At 51.0% G+C, this 20,348-nt stretch overlaps 1 protein-coding gene across 1 annotated transcript in view; it reads right to left on the bottom strand.

Annotated features, from left to right (window-relative positions):
* FRMPD3 (FERM and PDZ domain containing 3) overlaps positions 1 to 20,348 on the bottom strand; it is a 75,487-nt gene that overhangs the window by 50,156 nt on the left and 4,983 nt on the right. The window contains exons 3-5 of the mRNA XM_034649034.1: positions 8,737 to 8,891; positions 5,504 to 5,606; positions 2,601 to 2,646 (exon numbers count right to left, since the gene is read on the bottom strand). Coding sequence (XP_034504925.1) covers positions 2,601 to 2,646; positions 5,504 to 5,606; positions 8,737 to 8,891 — 304 coding nt within the window. The remainder of the gene's footprint in view (positions 1 to 2,600; positions 2,647 to 5,503; positions 5,607 to 8,736; positions 8,892 to 20,348) is intronic.

Below are 20,348 nucleotides of genomic sequence, written 5' to 3'. Positions count from 1 at the left end.
TAATAAGGTTTGGGTGAATCACCAAACAGCCTGCGGTCCATCCGCACCATGGAATGCTACTCAGCAACTAACAAGGAACAGACCACTGAGACTGGCAAGAACTCGGATGACTCTCAAGGGCGCCGTGCTGAGTGAACAAAAAGCCAATCCCAAAAGATTACATGCTGTATTATTTCGTGTATATATTCTGGAAATGATGACATTACAGAAATGAGGAACAGATTAGTGGTTGATGGGGACTGGGGTTGGGGGAGAGAGGCATGTGGCTATAAAAGGGCAAGGTGAGGGGTCCTTGTAGTGATGGAACTGTCCAGGGTCTTGACTGTGCTGGTGGCTATGCGGACCCACACCACACATGTGACAGACTGACACTGAACCCTATGCACACATTGTATTGGTGTCAATGTCCTGGTTTCCATACGGTACTTTAGTTCTAGGAGATGTAACCCTTGGGAGAAGCAGGGTAAAGCGTACACAGGGATGTGTGTACTAGCTTTGCAACTTCCTGTGAGTCTGTAATGATCTCCAAGTAAAAAGTGTACAAATGTAATATTTTCACTTTGAGGAAAAAAATGACGCAGTATTGGGAGACTGTGACAGGCCGATGCTGAATTAAAAAGGGTAGTCAAGGGGGGCGCCTGGGTGGCACAGCGATTAAGCATCTGCCTTCGGCTCAGGGCATGATCCCGGCGTTCTGGGATCGAGCCCCACATCAGGCTCCTCTGCTATGAGCCTGCTTCTTCCTCTCCCACTTCCCCTGCTTGTGTTCCCTCTCTCGCTGGCTGTCTCTATCTCTGTCAAATAAATAAATAAAATCTTAAAAAAAAAAGGGTAGTCAAGGAAGGCTTCTAGGATGAGATGACATTTGAGGAGACCCGACTAACACAATAACCCACAATGGGTCTCTGATCAGAGAGGTAAAACACAACAAGCATGTTTTTTTTTTTTGCGGGGGGGAGAACTGGTAGCCATTTCATGACGGGAGATTGGGGAGCGGGGAATGACTGTCCACTGTCCACTAGGCAACGGCACCTATGCAGTAAGGGTGGGAAGGAGGGACGGAGGGAGGGGTCTATTGGTAACACCCACTGAAGGGTGGAACTTGCCTGCCCTGAGATAACAGGAGAATTGCAACTGAGAAAGGCCTGTTTGCCAGAGAGCAAGTATGAGAGGGAGAAGGGGGGGAGGGGAGGGAGAGAGAATGTGCCTGTGTAAATGTGTGTGTGCATGCGTGCTTGCGTACGTGTGTGTGGTTCAAACTAATGCAGGGGATGGTGGGGGCCATGGGGAAGGGCAGTTAGTGCCAGAGCTCGATTTGAACCCCATCCCCAACTGACGAGCCTGTGCTCTGCACCTGCACGCTGTCCCTGGCTTTGCACGGAAATGCCAACTCTCTCTGGAAAAGCTTTCTCTCTGTCTCTGCCTGGGAAATCTTGCCCCATCTCTCAAGGTCCAGCTCAGGTGCAGCCTCCTCTGTGAAGGCTCTCCTGATTTCGTGCCCCCCACCCTCAACAGATGTGACCTCTCCTGTGGCCATGGGGGTGGGACATTAGTGCTGGAGGCCAGGGGAGTCTTGGGGACACTGAGAAGGGACAACAAGGCTGGAGACAGAAGGAGGGCTCTGAGTTTTGCACACAAAAATTCTGCACCTGGGTCTGTGCATTTAAGATTACCGTAACAACGTAACCTAGTAATGGACTCAGGGCCTTCTAAATCCAACTCTTGAGGAGAGGGGCCTGGGGATTTTTACTTTTATTTTTATTATTTTTTAAAAGATCTTATTTATTTATTTGAGAGAGAGAGAGCACGAGCAGGGGAGAGGGGGAGGGAGAAGCAGACTCCCGATGAGCAGGGAACCCAACGTGGGACTCAATCCCAGTATCCCGAGATCATGACCTGAGCTGAAGGCAGATGCTTAACTGACTGAGCCACCCGGTTCCCCAAGAATTTTACTTTTAATAAGTAGTCCTGTTGACTATATTGATCAGACAAGTTTGGAAAACACTGTTCTAGTCTAAACCCCTCAATTTACAGATGGGGAACTTTTTGGAACTGACCCACCCAAGGTCATGCAGCTAGTTAGTGACAGTACCAGGACAAAGATGGCCGTTCGTCCAACTGTACTTTCCCACCAATGTCATATTAAATTCCTCACATGTGGTGCTGGGCCTCATACATCGCAAGCCATCTAGCAAATACTGTTATGAATGAATGAATGAGACTAGCTAGCACCCACCATCTGTAAAACTCTGTGGGAGTCGGACCCTGGGCAGGTACATTCTGATGGGGTACAGCAAAAAAGAGGTAGAAAATCTGTCGGGGACCGGGGCAGTGAGTGTGCGGCCTCAGTGGGGGTTAAGGCAGAAGGCACAGGGCAGAACAGAGCCCTGGAGAGCCTTTCAAAATCCCCCAGCCTTCAAGGTAGAAATCAGATTCAGACGTTCAGAAGGTAAGCTTTAAGTTCACTCCTCAAGCTTTGGCTCACAACACATGGATTCTAGTCTCGCCGTCCACCCACCCTCCCGTCACGGTCACTTTCCAATATGGGATTCTGTCACCACCATCAGGAGGAAGGGCGGATGGCACAGCGGCTCACTCACCTGATGAGTGTGCAGAACTGTAAGAACGATGAATTCCTTAGCGCTCCTACAGAGAGAAGAAGGAACAGGACAGTGGTGTATCATGCACGAGGTACTCATCTCGCACGAGAAGCAACACCAGAATTCTCCCCTGGGCTGCATTTGGGGATATGGATTAGGCCAGCGGGCGCTCTGAATATCTACCCAGCCACCTCGCCTCCCATCATTTGTGGCAGCAGATGGAAACCGTCCATAGAGGTTCACGCAGGCATCTGAAGAAGGTATTACCATAATCTCTGGGGCTGTCATTTTTCAGGTCTTCCCGTTCTATTTCCCTTCACATTCGCTCTATAGAACTCCCCAAACCTTAGGAGCAATTTCATCTGTAGAATAGAAAATTCTCAAGGAAAACTAAAGGCCTGAATTATGGAACTCAATTGGCAGTTTGGTATTTAAGCAAGAGGAGAAATTCAAAGGAAAAACCCAAAGGAGGTCATTTGGTTATCATGACTCATACTCAGCAGATTTGTTTTAATTGAGGGACCAAAAAACGAGAGCCAGGGAGCAACAGATGGAACCAAGGCTCTCCAGACAGCAAATATTCAAAGGGATGAAGAATTTGAAACTCCTCCGACAAGAATTATGCCAATGATCAAACAGGCCATGAGGTATGAAAATTCTCCCCCAGGAATACATGATCCTTTGAAAGAACTGAGAGAAATGGAAAGAGTTTGCCTGGAAGGAGGTTCCCTTCTCCTCGCTGGACTTTTTCACATGTTTCTGGGAACAAGGGTATTGAAGAAGCAGAGTCAAGATCACTTGGTTCTAGATATTCAAGGAAGGCCAAGGCCTCCTGCTCAAGGATCTGGAACATTTTCCACATTCAGTGAGGCCAAGTCCAGGGATGGGGAGCTCCTGGGAGGAGGAAGGAGTTGTGTTCCAGGAAAACTCCATCTGTCTCTTGAACAGAGCAGGGCATAGCGTAAGTCAGATTATGAGACGCGTCTGCCCCAGCCCCTGCCACATTTCCCCATTTCACGTAGAACAAAGCTGAAGTCCTTATAGTGGCTACAGGTCTTCCCCTCTTTGCCCCACTTCACATCCTAGCTTCTCCCCCGCTCCCTAAACATGCCAGACACACTCCTGCCTCAGGGCCTTTGCACTGGCTCTTCCCTCTCTGATACCCTCCCTCCTCTCAGTCTTTCTTTAGTTGCCGCCTTCTCAATGAGGCTAATGCTGGCCAGGCTATTTAAACTTGCATCAGCACCCCTGTGCCCAGCACTCCAGGACCCGGTTTCTCCCGATCCACTTTCTATCGTTCGCTAACCTTCATCTATTTCCAGTATGCCATATAATTACATATCATATCATGTTTATTGTTAAGGCATGTCTCTTTCCACAAGAATGTAAATTCCAATGGGATTTATGTCATTCATTGCTGTATATTCAGTGCCTGGTGCATAGTAGACACTCGATAACAAATATTCATTGAATGAATGAAATAATAAAAATCTGCTGACCCCCAAGGTTATCAAATGAATGAGCTCTGTCTTGATCCTGAAGGAGCTCTGGACTCCTTCACAAAACTGGGGTACCTGTTCTAGGGTGCAAAGGTATTCACTAGAAGCAGAGCAAAGACTTCTGGAGGGTCAGGCTGAAAGAACCCCAACATGCCCTTGATGGGGTTGAAAGGACTTACCCCATTTTGGTGTGGTGGTGGAGGGTGGAGGGTGGAGTTGGGTGGGGTGGGATGCAATGGACCACTGAACTTGGAGAAGAGAGAAACTAAACGTCATTAGGGACCAGACAGGTTTCAAGATGTGAGCTGGAGGGGAAATGTGTTGAGGAAGGCCTGCTCTGGACTTCAGGAGGCAGCCTTCCAAATGCCTCCAGAGCTCGCAAGAGGGTGCTGTTCCATCCGCGGGGTGCTAAATCTGCCTTTGAAGGGGAGGGAGGGGTTCTGCGGACAGGTGGGATTTGGGAGAACAAGAGACACGTGGGATGAAGAATATTCTAAACCAAGAGGGCCTGAAGGAGATGGAGGCAGAGATAGAGCAGACTACACAAGGCAGAAAGAGAGAGAGCAAGAGCGAAAGCAAGAGCACACATAGTACCATCTGCGAGGAGACAGCCAAGGTCACCAAAGCGGAAGCCAATCCGCGGAATTTAGAGCCCTCACCTCTATCCTCTTATTCCTTATCAACACGTCTGTGCAAGGAGGCATGTGGGTGGTGTGTGTGTATGCGTGTGGTAGGAGTGTGAGGTAGGGGACTGTGTAGAGCGTGTACGTGTGTGCTATGTGTAGGGGTGAGGAGGGGAAAAATCACCATGATTACTCCCGTGTACAGATGGTGGGAGTCCCCCTGACACTCCGTTCTCTCTCTCTTTTGCCCCCATCTGTAGAGGGCACTAAGAGGGCCCACACACAGTAAGCAGAATCCACAATGGCAGGTTCCCTTCCTCAGCCCATTAGCTAGGGATTCAGAATTTTTTCTCCTCAGGTGTTTTGTTTTGTCTTTTTTTTTTTTTTTTTTTTTGNCACTGTGCTTACCTCAGAGTGTTCTTTTTTTTTTTTCCAGAGTGTTCTTTTAATGGCTTGTTTAGTCCTCCTTGCTCACTGGGTCTGCCCCCCTGCACTGTAAGTAAAAAACTAAGGGGCTTCGGTAAGGGGAGTAGTATGGGGGAGGAAGGTGAGGTGAGCTCTTGCAGAAGGCTGTTCTCTGTTCACAACACTGGAGAAGGCTAAGTCAGAGAGTGTGAGGGCCCCTGGAGCCCCTGGGTAGCCAGGAGCCCTGGCTAGGGCTGTTCTGCCTGAAGGGCTTCCCTCTCAGGGCCAGGGAGGACCATGGTAGCCCTATGTCACTGGTGGGACAGGGGAGGGGTTGGTGCTCAGCTCCTGCCGAGGCCCAAGAGGCTCCTGTTACCTGATGAGTTCTATGAACCTCTCCCTGGGGGCTTCACTCACGTCCTCCTCATTAATAGCCACAATCTGGTCACCAGCCAGGAGCTTGTCCTCAGAGGGGCCTCCTGCAGAGGAGAGGAGAGAGGCATGAGGGCCTGGAGCCACTGCTGGGAAAGCGCAGGTCTGGGAGGGAGTCACCAGTGCCTAAGGGAGCAGAAGGGGGTACGGGAGCCTGTAGGAAGAGTGCAGGCCGTGTGGGCTTGTGGTAGGGGTGCCGTTCGTGCCATGGCTGCCTGTGCCAGACAGAGGGCAGAAGACTGAAGAAAGAGGCTAGCTCGGACCTCCTGTGGCTGCCAGTGGTGTGGGAGCAAACAGTCCCAAGCCCAGGCCTGGCCCTCAGACCAGGTGAATACGTGCCTTCGTGGCTGGGTTCGAAAGAGAGACACGGGTTTCCCATTCTCCAGGACGGATCTGCTTAGGTTCGAGGAGTGCCTTGCAGACTACTGAAGGGGGTATAGGTGAAGTGAGGAGCGACAAGGTATCTTCTTACCTGAACCACATTCCTACTCGCTGGTTGGGAATGATTTAGGCAGTCACTTGCCTGAAGACGGGGGGATGGACTAAAAGATACAGAGGGTTTATCTTCTCTCATCTCTGAGAGATGCCACTCTTTAGTAAGTGAGGGGGAAAAGCACAGACCCCAAATCGTGGAGAGTTGGAAGTTTGCTTTCTCTCCTTCCCAACTCCACTGCCGAGGTTAAGAAAGCAGACCTATCTGAGGGCCATACCTTCTTGGTTGGGGTAAAAGATAGGGGTCGAGGGGCGCCACAAGGTGTGCTGAATCTGGTGTTTAGCCAAGACCTTGGAGAAAAGTTTTTCAGAGATTCAAGGAGAATGAGAAGTCAGGCCCAGCCTGACTCAAGCCCCAAAGAGATGTTTACTGACAGGTCCCACTCTCAAACCTGCCTCGACTCTTGCTTGCGCCTGCTTTAAAGGGCTAGATCCCAACTGTTCCCTCTCTCTACAAAGAAGTGTGCTGTGCAAATACCACAAACATGAACATACAAAACAACTGTGTCACCAGAGTGTGACCCGGTGGCTCTGGCGTGTGGGGCCTGCGTGCTGAGGGTGCCTATGCGGCTTGGCCAGCGAGATTCACCACTCCAACTGCACTGGCCCTTGGCCCGCTGGGCCAAGTCTCCTGATAGCAAGCACAGCGACTTCAGGAGCAGGGGATGGGGGTGGTGGAGGCCCTGCTCTTGGCAGCCAGCCAGATCTGAACTTGAATTCCAAATCTGTGACTCACTGGTTGTGTGACCTTGGACGAGACCTTTCATCTCTCTGAGGCTCTCTTTCCTCATTTGGCAAATGGGAAAATAAAAATACCTCCATGTCATAAGAATGTAGGGCGGATAAATGAGATGATGAGGGTACAGCACTTGAGATGGTTGATTGATGTTGGTACGAATTCACTAGATGGTAGCTGTAATCCTCCAAGGGGGCAATTCCTTCAGCTCATTTCATTCCTTCTATCTTCTCCTGCTAACATGCCAATCTTTTGGTATAGAGGCCACTCTACCTCTTCTCCACTTGCTCCCTCCCTTCCTTCCTTCTAATGGAAGCGGTCCTCATGAAACTCAACTCTGATGGCAGTGGTAGGCATCAATCTACTACTGCTTTCCCGGATGGTGTGCTGGCTGGCCCCACTGAGACTGGTCCTCTACAGGATGCCTCTTGTCTTTTATCTTATCATCTCAAATACAGAACCAAGAAGTCCTGTGCACTTGAGAGCCTCCTGGGCCAGAAGCAACCATCAGGATCAGTCTACGTCTTTATAGGGCTATGCCTGCCAACCCCATGATTTTCTGTGGCTCTCGCCTGTGGCTCTCCTTTGTCCCCACCCCTCCAACTCTGCCTGTTCATTTTCACATGGCTTGAAACTGACCCCCTTGTCTAGGCCTAGGGGTTCTGTTAGGCTCTGTAAATCCCATCTCCTTGAGGTCAAAAGCAGGGGCTCCTGGTGGCCTGCTATTAGCTTTTCCCGATTCCTCTTACCCAGGACAGATTTGATTTCCGATCAGGGACTCAAAAACCTTCCACCAGATTGCATGACTGACTGGGAGCCTGAGGTTAGCCACGAACTCCTGTACTGGATTGTTTTTTTTTCTTTATGCCCTCTAGTTGAAAAGGGAGCTTACAAAAATCTTTTTTTTTTCCTTTTCCTTTGAGGATTGCAAAATTCATCAAATTTCTGCTAGACCAGTTTGTACTCTGGCTGCTCCTCTTGACTGAGTGAGAAACTGTTGTAAACATCTAAAGCCTCGGGCCCAGCAAGTCAGGAATAAAGCTTCTTTCTGTCTGTCTTTTCTGTCAATGCCTAGCAGATGTGGAATGAAACTGCGCTTAGGCCATTGCCCAGTTCATTCATGATGGCAGGATTCCACAGTTCAGGTGGGGGCTTTCACTTGTTCCTTCCCACCTAGTCCCATTCAAGTCCCGCTTCTCCCATGTTGGCAACCGACAGACCCAGCCAGGTCCAAATCTTGGATCCACTGCCTCCCACCTGAGTGCCCCTGGACAAGCCACTTTTCTTACTCTGTGCCTCAGTTTCCTCATTTGGTCAAATGGGGAGGACTACTTACCCTTCAGGCTTGGCTGGGAGGAATAAACAAGATGAAGAAAGCACACAGTAGGCACTTAATCAATGGCAGCAGTCGTTACTGCCACTGTGGCATTTGGAACTTTCCTTCCCCTCCCCCCTCCTCTCCCACCTATGGTCTGTATCCCGATCTAGCCGTCGGTGGCTGACCTTTCTCGTGAGTGTGTACCAGTCTTTCCAGCCTGATGGTTGGGTGCCTGGAGACAGGAACTGCGTCTTGTCCTTCCCTACCATCTTGCCATGCTTAGAGTAGGCAATCTATAAATACTTGTTGAATGGAATTGAAGAGACATTTCTCATCCAAGACAGTCTGGCTCTTTTATAGGTTCTACACACAGGGAGGCTTCATGAAGACAGACTCTACTAAACCATCAACTGTGGCCTCTGTCTCGGCCCCAGGAAGCCTCAATGGTTTGTGTTAATCGCTCTTAAAGCCCAGCTCCCTCGCGCGGTCATTGGCCGATGCGTCTTTATCCACTCTTCATGAATTCCTTGGGACCACCACAGTGAATGGGGGAGCTCTGTTCTTTGGGAAGATGGGTGGGTGCTGGGGGATAGGATCCGGGGCCAGGGGGGACACTCTGAGGAACACCTACCTGGCCTCACAGATCGCACCACCATGGGCCGCTCACTGCCAGCCACGAAGCCAAAGCCATATATAGGGTCTCGGTGAATGGTCACTTGTCGCAGCGTCTCTGCTGGCAGCTGCTCCCATTCCATAGCATTTGCGCTCTCTTCCTGCATCACATGACTGAGGGAAGGGGAAGATGGGAGCAAAACAAGATGCAAAGGCAACTAAGCCTCAGAACCGGCTGGGAGGGGACCTTGATGAGGGTGCTGGCCATGGCACGTGGGAGCTCATACACTTGGCTTCCTATGTCCCCTAGAACCAGCAGAGGCAAGGATGGCCTCATAGCTCAGTTTGAAGAAAGAGGAGTCTGGCAAGGAAAAGCCACTGTCTACGGGGCCAGGGCCAACAGAAAAAACTTGCCACAGAACTTGACACTAGAGTCCTTTCCCCCAAGATATTGGGACTTTAGAAGGAGCCTAAATGCAAGTATGTTATTCCGAAGTATTGCCCACTGAATTGGCAATCAACTCCCTAAGGGACACCAAAACCTCGAGGAAGGGACCATGAGACAGGCAAGTAAGTGGGGAAGGAATGCAAAGTCGCTCCCGAATAGTCCTTCATGAAGTCCTTGTGCAATTTTAAACTTTGATATCCCTTAGGTTCTATATAAAAACAAACTATTTAGATGGCATATATAAACAAATGTGCTGATGTGGAGGACCATTACCGTACACAATCGTATGTAACACCGTCTTACTCAGGTAATGGGGACAACTGGAAAATGGCTCCTATGGGCAAGCAGGTGAGCTGTGTCTCGTGGCTGCCAGCAGACGTGAACCCCAATGGGCTGCGAGAAATCACCGCCCTGGTACCTGGGAGAGACTGCAGATAGCTCTCCTGATGCCCACAGATGGAGTTGTTGAAGCTCAGAAAAATTAACACGAGGACTTTAGAAGGGTTCTACAGCAAGGACTAGGGTGAGGGCACGGGAACTGTGGAGCTTGGGAGGGCACTGGGTGCCAGAGGCGGAGGAGGAGGTAAAGAGGGCAATGAATGGCCAATGGGTGGGGTGGGGCAGCTGGAGGTGGAAGAGAGGGCACCAGAGCCAAGAGACTTGCAGAGCTTAGCTCCCAGACTTGGCACCCCTCAAGCCCCAGGAGAGTTCTGGTCTACCAAATGGGGTTGAATTCCCTAGCCCCAGCACGTGTATTCTTGAAAACTGAGGTTCCAGGCAGGGCCCTTCGGAACAAGATTCAGAGGGGCAGGAGGTGATTAATCAAACTGGTATAAGGTTTGTAAAAGAGGTGGGAGGTTCTGACACCAGGAGAGTGATTGCTGGCTAGCTCAGGATACCGCATTCCTCAGTTGCAAATGGTTTCAAGCGATTAGGTTGTTTATCAAGACACAAATTCGATAATTAGACTTTAGGACTATTTATGGGGGGGGTGGGAGATTTAGAGTAATTGTACAAAAGAGAAATACATAGTCTGGGGCTTGTCTCCTTCACAGAAGAACTCAGGAAGGAAGACAGACCACGGCTGCCTTAATGCCAGTCACATCAACTCTGGCTGCACCCAACCAAGCTGGCTTGGGGTGTGTCTGTCGCCCCTTAGGGAGGCAGAAGGGGCTGGCCAGGATGCGGTCAGGCCCCCTGAAGGCAAATTCAGAAACTGGCTCCTGCCCTCCCGCACGGGTAGGACAAATGGTCATTTTTCAATGGAAAGTCACTCAGAAGCTGGACTGTGGCTGGCTGGTGTCCTAAGATAGGCACCCTCCCAGGACAGGGCCCTGATGAGAGTGGCCCCAGGCTGGCACCTCTCTCATTTCTGTGACTGGTGGCAGGCAGGAGCTTGGTCTTGAAGGGATCTAGAGAACATCTTTCTTGCAGCTGCCATCTCGCCTCACCCCTGGGGCTGCTTCCAAAATGAGCCCCTTGCTTTCCTGTCTCCCATCTCATTGGCACTGAAGGAGCCTCTTCTTGGGGTGACACCAGCTTATTTCTGACACGGGTTCCAGCCAGGGCAGGCTGGAGGATGAGAGCCTGTGGGGCTGTGTGTGGGGAGCAGGGGCACTCACGAGGAACAGCTAGACGTGTGTTCCAGTACTCAGTACGCTGGTCCTGAGCTCAGGGTCCCCTGGCCACTGCAGGCTCAGTTTTGCTGCCTTTTTCTTTTTCTGAATCTGGACACACTTTAGCCTCTGCTGGGCTGAAGGCACCACCAATAATGATGCAAAGAAATGCTCCTGGAGCCAGTGGAGCCAACAGGCTAAGAGCCTTTTGTGACAAGCGTTTTGCTTTCCTGTTTTGACTCATGGTCATTCATCAACAAGTATTTATTGAGCGCCTACTCAGAGCTTCGAGGCACACAGAAATTACAGATCTCTGCTCTCAAAGAGCTTCCAGTCTAGCGTAGGGGAGGAAAGTGATGTGTACACTGAAAAGGAGAATTAGAGTGGAATTGAGAATAGTAGTGAAAGTCCGTAATTAAGGTCTAACTTGCATTAGACATGGGCAGCCCCGTCTTCGCCCAGGGAGCCCAACTACTTCTCCTAGAGCCGCAGACATGACTCCAGGTGGGCCTGAAGCACATTCGTCCCTGGGCTGTCCCTAACCGAGCTGGACTGTCCCTAACTTGATGCTCCCCTATCCCTCCTCCCCAAATCAGCAAGCAACCCTTGCCTCCCACTGCCTGAGCCTTCCCAAGTTATCTTGGGTCAGGGAAGAAACACCTCCACGGACAGAGTAGAAGGCCCTTTTACAATGCAAATGGAAGGCAGTCCTTCCCTCCTGGGGTCTGCATCTTTCAGGGACTGTATCTCAGTCTCTCTGAAATTTTTGCTAAGTGCCTGGAGACTTGGGAGTGACAATGAAAGCAAGCGGTGATGGATGACAGGAGCTCAGCTGTCCACGGGTCACATGCCTTCCCTCCTGGGGAGGGAAAAAAGGCAATTTCACTTTGAAAGATGTTTGGTTTCTGGTCCCTTCCACCAGGGCAACCTGGAACAAAATTATGAAGCAGCTGAAGCTTGTGGTCCTCCCTCCCCCCTCACCTGCCCCAGCTTCGTTTCTGGGACCTGCCATGTGTTTCCAGATGCACGTAATGCCTTCGTTCTGACTCCTGCCCACCCAAGGCCGAAAGGTGTCCCCTCGCCCCACTCCAGGCTTGCCCTCTCTAGTCAGTGACCTGGGTAAAAGCCTAGTCTTTCTCTTCTGCCTAATGATAATGACGCTTTATAGCCAAGTGCTTCTTTTCATTTTTACACCCATTACCTCATCTGAGAAAAGGTGCTTTCACATCCATTATCTCCTCACGGTCTCTAACTATCCTGCCAAAGAGACTTGGTGACCGCTCCTCCTCCACTCAGCCTCCAAGCTGGGGGAGGAAGTAGGGATCCACGGAAGCTAAGCATATTAGCAGCCCAACTGGAGCCAAATCTCTCTTGGAGGGGGCCCTGCATCCTGGCGCCCCCCCTCCACTGCCTACAGCAGCGCTCCGTGTCCTGGCTGCGTCTGGAAGGCCGGCAGGCCCACATCCTAATTAACGTGTCTCTAATCCTGTTCACTCAGCGTTGTTGGGAGAATGAAATGAGATCATGGCTACAGAAGCACTTTGGAAGGTTAAACGCTTCACACAGATGTAGAGGCGGCGATGTTACCGGTAGCCTCGTTCGGGGCGGCCGGAGGGGCAGAGAAACGGAGCCAAAGATAAACTTCACCCACTTCCCGCAGCCCAGGCCCGGCCCCCATCAACTCCTTGCCTGCAAGATGCAGCCCCACAGCGGACTCTGTCCCCTCACTTCCTAGGCAGCTCTGTTCCTGATCCAGCTATCAGATGGCCTGGCTCTCTGGGGACCCTGACACTAGTTCCTCTGTGGGCTAAACGCTTCCCTCCTTGCCGTCCAAAGACAGACTGCGAGCTGGAGCTCCTGCTGACAGCTGTTGCTAGGCACGACCCGGCTAAGGGGCGAGTGAACTGAGAAGAAGATGGATGGGTTGGGAGCTAATGCTCTCTCCCGGGCACTTCTGGGCAGGAAGATAGAAATGTAACAGCTAGATTCCCAGGCATTAGCTTTCGGCTCTCCATCTCTCCTTGCCTTTGGCTCCTTTTTCTTTACATTTGGTTGGCTCCTTGGGGAGTCTTGTCACTCCCCTAGCAACTGGCAGGATTTGGAGCCATGTGGGGCCAATTAGCCCTCTGATTCCAATCACAGGAGCCTGACTCTTCCAGAAGCTCCAGAGATCCAGCATGGCAGCTGGGCTGCCAGGAGATGCCATTTCTTCCCGGTGTCAGAGATGGGAGCCCCGTCCCTGGGGCTCTGAAGCAGCTGCTCCGGGGGTGCTCTTGTAAGGAGCTTGGACACAAACTCTTCTTCTTGTAAACGGGCCTGGCTTTAGCTAGCCCCTCCTCACTCTAACTGTGCTGCTCAGACTTGAATGTGCTTGTGAATCACCTAGCGGTATTGCTACGATGATTCTAATGCAGCAGGTCTGGAGTACTGACTGAGATTCTAGCAAATTCCAGCGTGGTGCCCATGCTGCTGGTCCACAGGCCACACTTGGGGAAGCAAGGATCTAAAAAGAAGGCAATTCTCAGACAATGGGAAGGCCACAATCAGGTGGGAGGACAGAGGGGCTTTTATTCCACTGGGTTATGGCATCGAAGTCCCCAGCTAAAACACAAATGCTTTCTTGGAGAAAGGACACATAAAGTCATGCCAACAAAGGCTCATTGGCTGAATCAGATTTATGCCTAGAGGGAATAGGGAGGGCTCTAAATGGATATGAAATAGGACAAGTAAGGGCGCATTAGGGAAAAGGAGAGGAACGTCTGGACAGAGTGGGCATGACTTAGCCCCACTGAAGAGTTTGGTCAGCAAAAGGACAGCCTGAGGACCCGAGACATCTGGGACTAAGGCAAGGAGGATGAAGAGAGGACAGTGTAGAAAACAACACTGCCCACATACCGCATCGCTCCGGCCCCACAACCACCCATTTTACAGATGAGGAAACTGAGCTTTGGGAGGAGAGATTAAGCAACTCCTTTTCCTACACCATCTCTGCCAAGAACCTGTGGCCTGAGCAGATGCCCAGCAGGTGACATCGAGGAGACCAGGTAGAAGGATTCAGCAGATCCCTCCTCCACAAGTGAACTGAGACACACCCCTGAACTATCTGTCACAGAGGCCACCCTTGAGTCACCCCAGCGGAGGGGACACGCTGGAGACCTCAGAACTGACTTCCCACATGCCTCTAAGCCCACCCTCCCATACAGGGGACTCGGCTCATAGGGCCTCGCTATGGGCCCATTAACTTCAGTCGTCACCGGAAAGAAGTCCACTCACCTCCAGCTGTCCCTTGGACTCCCACACTCTCCTCTCCCCACAGTGGTCTCTTCACAGACTAATGCCACTCTTCCCCTCCCTTCCAACCCTTCCATTGTACCCTCTGGAATTCTCAGTCAACAGAAAATTCTCCCATGTCGCCAATTTCTTCTCTGAAAGTGCCCTTCACCTTTCTCTCCCAGCGAAGGCCTCACTTATTTCCTTGAGGAACAAACATCACTGGCCCACCGGCCCTCTCAAATGAAAGCTGGGTTTTTTTTTCACATTCAAATTTCAAGACCTTCAGGACCTGCACGTGGGGGTAGGTGTCCTCCTTGCTTGCCAATGCCTCCTCTAGGCCAGTACTCCTCCTTCCTTTTGCCAGAAATCCTGCTCCTTTGAGGACCATGCCTGCCGCCCACCTCTACCACTCCGTTTCTCTCCTCACTGCTCTCTACAGCTTCCTGGGAGTAGCCCCCACATTCACTGAGGACTTCAGTTCCTGGTCACATGTGATCATCCCATCTACTCCAATCCTTTTTATTTTATCACGGTAAAATATAACGTTAACATGAAAGGTACCATGTTACTCATCTTTTCAGGATACAGTTCAGTGGCATCGAGTTTATCACATTGTTGGGCAACCATCACCACCATCCATCTCCAGAAACTTCTCATCCTGCCAGACTGAAACTCTGGGCCAATGAAACCCCAACTCCCCATTCCCCTCTCCCCTCCCCCAACCACTACCATTTTACTTTCTGCATCTATGAATTTGCCTATTCTAGGAACCTCATATAAGCGGACGCATATGACATTTGTCCCTTTCCAGCTGGCTTATTTCACCTAGCATAATGTCTTCTGTGTTGTAGCATGGGTCAGAATTCCCTTCCTCTTAAAGCTGAAATAATATCCCATTTGTGGGGCACCTGGGTGGCTCAGTCGGTTGAGCATCTACCTTGGGCTCAGGTCATGATCCTGGGGTCCTGGAATTGGGCCCCTGCCTTGGGCTCTCTGCTCAGCATGGAGTCTGCTTGTCCCTCTCCCCTCAGTCCCTGCCCCCCTCGCTTGTGCTCTTTCTCAAATAAATAAATAAAATATTTAAAAACATATAATAAATAATATCCCATTTGTATATATGTACCATATTTTATTCATGTGTCAACGGACCCTTGGCTTGTTCCCACCTTTTGGCTGTTGTGACCAAAGCTGCTATGAACATGGGCACGCAAGTGACTGTTTGAGTCCCTGCCTTCATGTCTTTCAGGGTAGATACCCACAAGCATCATTGCTGGATGAGATGGCAATTCTAGGTTGAATTTTTTAAGGAATTGCTCTCTCATTTTCTATGGCAGTTGTGCCATTTTACACTCTTAGCCACAATGCAAACAGGTTCTGATTTCTCCACACCCCTGCCAACACTTGGTGCTGTTCTCTGGTTTTTTTGCTGATAGCTGTCCTGTGGGTGTGCCCACTCCAACTCCTGATATCATTGTTGGTGAGCTGAGCATGCACATAGTGACGGGGAGGCCTCCAACGATTGCTTCCTCCACTCAGTCACTCAGTCCATCGTCACACCTAGACTTGGGGTGCACAACCTCCCCCGTCTTCCTTGCCCACATCCCATTCACTGCTACCCCGTTAGTTCTGTCAGTTTCCCTCCGCAGGAGCCCCACTGCAGGAATCATCAGAAGCATCGTGATCGTTTATTCACTTCCCACTTGGGACTCCCTTTTCCCGGAAATCTCTTCCTCCAGTCTTTGCATTGGCAGGATGATTGTGTTATCCTGCAGGTCTCCGCTTACATGTCACCTCCTCCAAGAGGCCTTCCCCAAGCCTTTCTCCTAGTTATTTACTTTCTTACTGTCCCTCAGTACTTTTTAAAAAATTTTTCTTTTATTTATTTATTTTTATAATAATTTTTTATTGTTATGTTAGTCACCATACAGTATATCCTTAGTTTTTGAAGTAATGTTCCATGATTCATTATTTGCATATAACCTTCATTTCCCTTCATGTTCAAATTAGAGCTCCTGGTCCACCATTAGGGTCATTCTCTTGCACCCACCTTCAACTCCCTTCTTCCTTCTCCCTTGGCTATTCTTGCCTTGCAAAACCTCATTCCTCGATGAACTCAACCATATGCATCCCCCATGCCTGCATCCAAGTAGCTGAAGGCAGCTGGAGAAAAACCACATGATTGGGTCCAAGGCTTTCACCTTATAGTCACCGTCTCCAACCTAGTGTGGGCTCTCAGTGCTGTCTGGCCACCACTTTCTCACTCTCTAAAACGATTATATCAGAGCTCCTCCCCTCTCCTGGATCTTTGGCACCTCCCCATCGGCCCTGACAAGCCTCAGCTGGTGAGTTTACCCCCTATGTGACTGAGAAAACACGAACCATCAAATGAGAACCCCCTCCTTCATCTTACCAACACCACATCTATACCCCACCCCGCCTACATCTGTACCCATGAGTCCTTTTCCCCTCCAATGAAAGCAGAAGATGTTTTGTTTCTTCTACCAATGGCAGGTCTCTCCATTTATGCTCTGGTCCCATCCCCTCTCATCTTCTCAAGGATTTTGCTCCTTTGGGCATTAGCTCTCTTCCCTAAATCATCAAGCTCTCCAACTCTCTGGAATCATGCTAGCATGCTGATGGAAATCACCCATTCTTAAGAAAATAAACAGAAACCACCTCCCTCCACTCCACGGTCCCCTTACACCGTCCTTTTGTTCCGTTCCCCTCCACAGCAAAACCGCTCAAGACTTTTCTACACGTATCGTCCCCTTCGTCCTCTCCCACTTGCCGCTCCATCCACTATTATCTGGCTTCCACATCCATTACTCCACAGAGTTGCCCTTGTTGGGGTCGCCGATGGCCTTCAAGGTCATCTCTCAGGTTTCATCTTACTCAACCTCTCTCTGGCTTTGGACAGAGTTGGCCATTCCCTTGAGGTGCTCTCTTCTCTTGACATCTGTGACGATCTCCTGAGTCTTCAAGGACCTCTCTGCCCGCTTGTTTATTCTTCGTCTCTGTTGTGGGCTTCTCCTCCGCTACTTAATCACTAGATACTGCTGTGCTTCCTGACTCAGTCCCAGGCCTTCCCTCCTCTGTCCTCTTTCCAGGTGATCTCACCAGTCCCCTGGCTTTAAGTACACACTATATGCACATGATCCCACATTTGCATTCTACTGCCACCTCCTCTGTGAGCTCCCAAACTCTTACATTCCACCACTCTATCCGATATCTCTGCTTTGGCGTGTCACAGGGATCTCAAACTTAACATGTTCCAAACTGAACTCTTGACATTTCCCCCCCCCCTCAGGCCTAAGCCTTGCTCAGCCTTCCTCATCTCAGTACATGGTACCATCATCTCTTTAATGACTCAAGCCAGAAACCTCAGAGTCATTCTGGAGTCCTGTCTCTCCCTTTCCGTCACCACCCCCTCCCCTGCCCCCCAACAGCAAATCCCTCAGTAAGTCTTGGCAGCTCTTCCTTCACGATCTGCCCAACTCTCTCCATCTCAGCGGCTATCACCCCGTTCAAGTGACCATCATCTGTTCCCTGGATTCCTGCAGCCGCCTCCTTCCTGGTCTCCCCGTGGAGCTAACGCCAAGTCCAAATCTGACCCTGTCGCTCCCCTGCTTAAAACCCCGCAGACCTCTCCCGCTACAAGTGAATAACGTCCGAATTCTTCTCTCATGGCCTGTGTGGTCTCCTCCTGCCCTCCTTGCCAGACCCCTCTCAGGCTAGTCTTGCTCTTGCCTGGTACAGTCTGGCCCCACTGGCCTTTTGTCAGTTTCTGAACACATCAAGTTCTTCACCACCTCAAGGCCTTCCCGCTTGGTATTCCTTTTTCCTCTGGAAACCTCTCTCCCCGTTCTCCACATCGCTGATCTTTCACCCTGCAGGTCTCCACTCAAATGTCACCTCCTCACAGTGGCCCTTCCCTGAGAACTCTGGCCTGGTTATCCCCATTGCTACAGTCTGCTTGCTTCCTTCAGGAGACTCACCACCATCTATATTCATTTATGTGATTATTTGTCTATAAACTCCTGAAGACTACTGACTAGGTCTCTTTTGTTCAACACTGTGTCTCCACCACCTAGCATGGTACCTGGCACCTAGTAGGTGAGGAGTAAATATTCCCTAAATGGATGGATGGATGCATTGGTAGGAGTGATTTTGAGGCAAACAGATCATGATCCCTTGGCCAGTCTGTGCGACGCATTACCCAAATGCCTACTGCTTCTGTCTCAGCCTGTGAAAGAACGGTTTCTGGATGGGGAGTCTGGCCGGTGGGAGAAACTCCTTAACATCTCTGGCCAAAGACAAGGGCAGGGAGGGAACAGAGTGAAAGGAAAAGTCTGGGAGGGCTAAGATCTAAGAAGAGATGGAGGCTGGCATGGCTCCAGTCCTTTTAGGGGAATGAGGGTGGGAAACCTAACAGTTATTCCTTCTCAGGGAAGGAATGTTTCTTTCAAGGGCAAACAACTCTTCTTTCAGAATGGCCAGAGGTCCAGGGGGTGGGCAGGATGACTTCGGATAGCCTTCCCACGCCTGGCAGTCTCTGCGTAGAAGATCTGGTTATTTTTCTGAGGGCTGCCTCCCTCCCTCTTCTCCTCCAGGTTTTCGTGCCCCTGCAACTTCCACCTCAGCTGAGCCTGGAGAGGCATCTTCTGGAAAGCCTGCTGGTGTCTGGATTCATTTTCTGGTTGTCCAAACAGTTGCTTTTCCCCAGTGGGCTGGCATGGAGAACACCTGTCACCTGTTCTAGTAGCTCATGAGGGGGCAGGTAGAGAGACAAAGGCTGTTTGTCCTTCCACAAACACGTAGGAGCCTGGAGTCACCTCACAAAAGACCGACCCCATGATGCTCTGGGAGGACACGGCAGAGGACCCTCTGGGAAATGGCCCCCCCTCCTCCCTACTTCTCCCCTCAGGGGCTACACTTTCTGTAGACTCAGACATATTGTCTAATAGGCCCAGACATATTCTTAAACCCTCCCTGCTGGGGCTGCCAGCCCCGTGAGAGATGTGAGGCCTGTGCCAGATGTGAGGCTGATGCCATATGGCACCGTAGGTCACAAGGTCTAAAGCTGTTGCCACTGAGCTGTGGCCGAGTTAGTGGGGAGGTCCTTGCATTTTAGCCCCCACTCACCTGTCACTGTCTGGGACGGTGGGGGGGGGTGAACTGAAGCAACGGAATCTTCACAGGAGCTGAAAGGAGTTGTCGTCTCCCTCCAGAGAGCCCTGGGGATCCCAGCCCCCACTCTCCACATGCCACATCAAATACTTCCGAGGGAGACAGAGGCAGAAATTGAGCCAGAGGGGGAGAGGACAAAGAAAGGAGAGGAAGACAGCTGGGCAGGAAAGGGGGCCAGGCAAAGTGGGGTGGGGGGAGGGGGTGTGACAAGAAGCAGAGAAAAACACAGAAGTGGAGAAATGAGACAAGAGGACGTCCTCCAAGACAGTGAAGGAGAAAGGACAGGATTGCAGAAGGCAAGCCCAACAGGGAACCCATGACCATCAACTCCAGTTCACATTAGCTCTTTGGAGGCTGCTCTCTAAATGCCCGAGGGGCCACCCCCAGCTCTGCCCTCAGTCTCCTGCAGCTGTGAAAGGGCCACATGGCTGGCCGTGAGAGCTTTCTGCTATGGGACTTGGGGTGATCAAGCTCTTTGGGGAAGGGCACTGTGATTACGCCATACTGACACCATTGACGGCCCTCCCCATCTCACAGATGGGGACATGGTGAGCAAGGGGGCACTTCAGAAACAGCCTGAGGGAGACACCCAGGACACCGTCCTGACTCGGGCTGATTCCCCAGCCACCAGAGGCTGTATTTTTTCTTGTAGAAGAGAATGAGCTCAGGAGGAGAAAATCGGAGGGGGAGAGAATTCCAGAAGGTGGGAGGGAATGGTCATGATGGGAAAAGTGGAGCTGGCAGGGAAGGGAGCAGCAGGCCTGAATTCTTCCCCTCAGTGAACACATCTCTCTGAGGCCAGGCTGGGCTGCAGTGCTCTGGCACTGAACGCTAGGCCAGGAGAGGGTCCCTGGCCACCCAGATCTCTCTCTCCTCTTGGATCCTAGCCTCTAGTCTGCCAAGGGCTGAACTGTAAACAAGGCTTGGAGGCCAGATAGGGGGAGCAAGTGTGGGCAGGAGCTGCTGGGAACAGCCCAACAAGTAGCTGCCTCCAGCAGCCAAAGATCCAGGGCTCAACTAGCGCCCCTCAGGGGGCTGCCTGGCAGGCTCTGGCTGTACAGGGCTCCCAGCAAAGCCTCCTGAAGCCAAACTGGGGCCTACTCGGCT

Source organism: Ailuropoda melanoleuca, chromosome X (assembly GCF_002007445.2).
Source record: "Ailuropoda melanoleuca isolate Jingjing chromosome X, ASM200744v2, whole genome shotgun sequence".
Classification (NCBI taxonomy): domain Eukaryota; kingdom Metazoa; phylum Chordata; class Mammalia; order Carnivora; family Ursidae; genus Ailuropoda; species Ailuropoda melanoleuca.
Note: the sequence above shows the minus strand (reverse complement) of the source record. Positions and strands in the feature narration are given on the sequence as shown.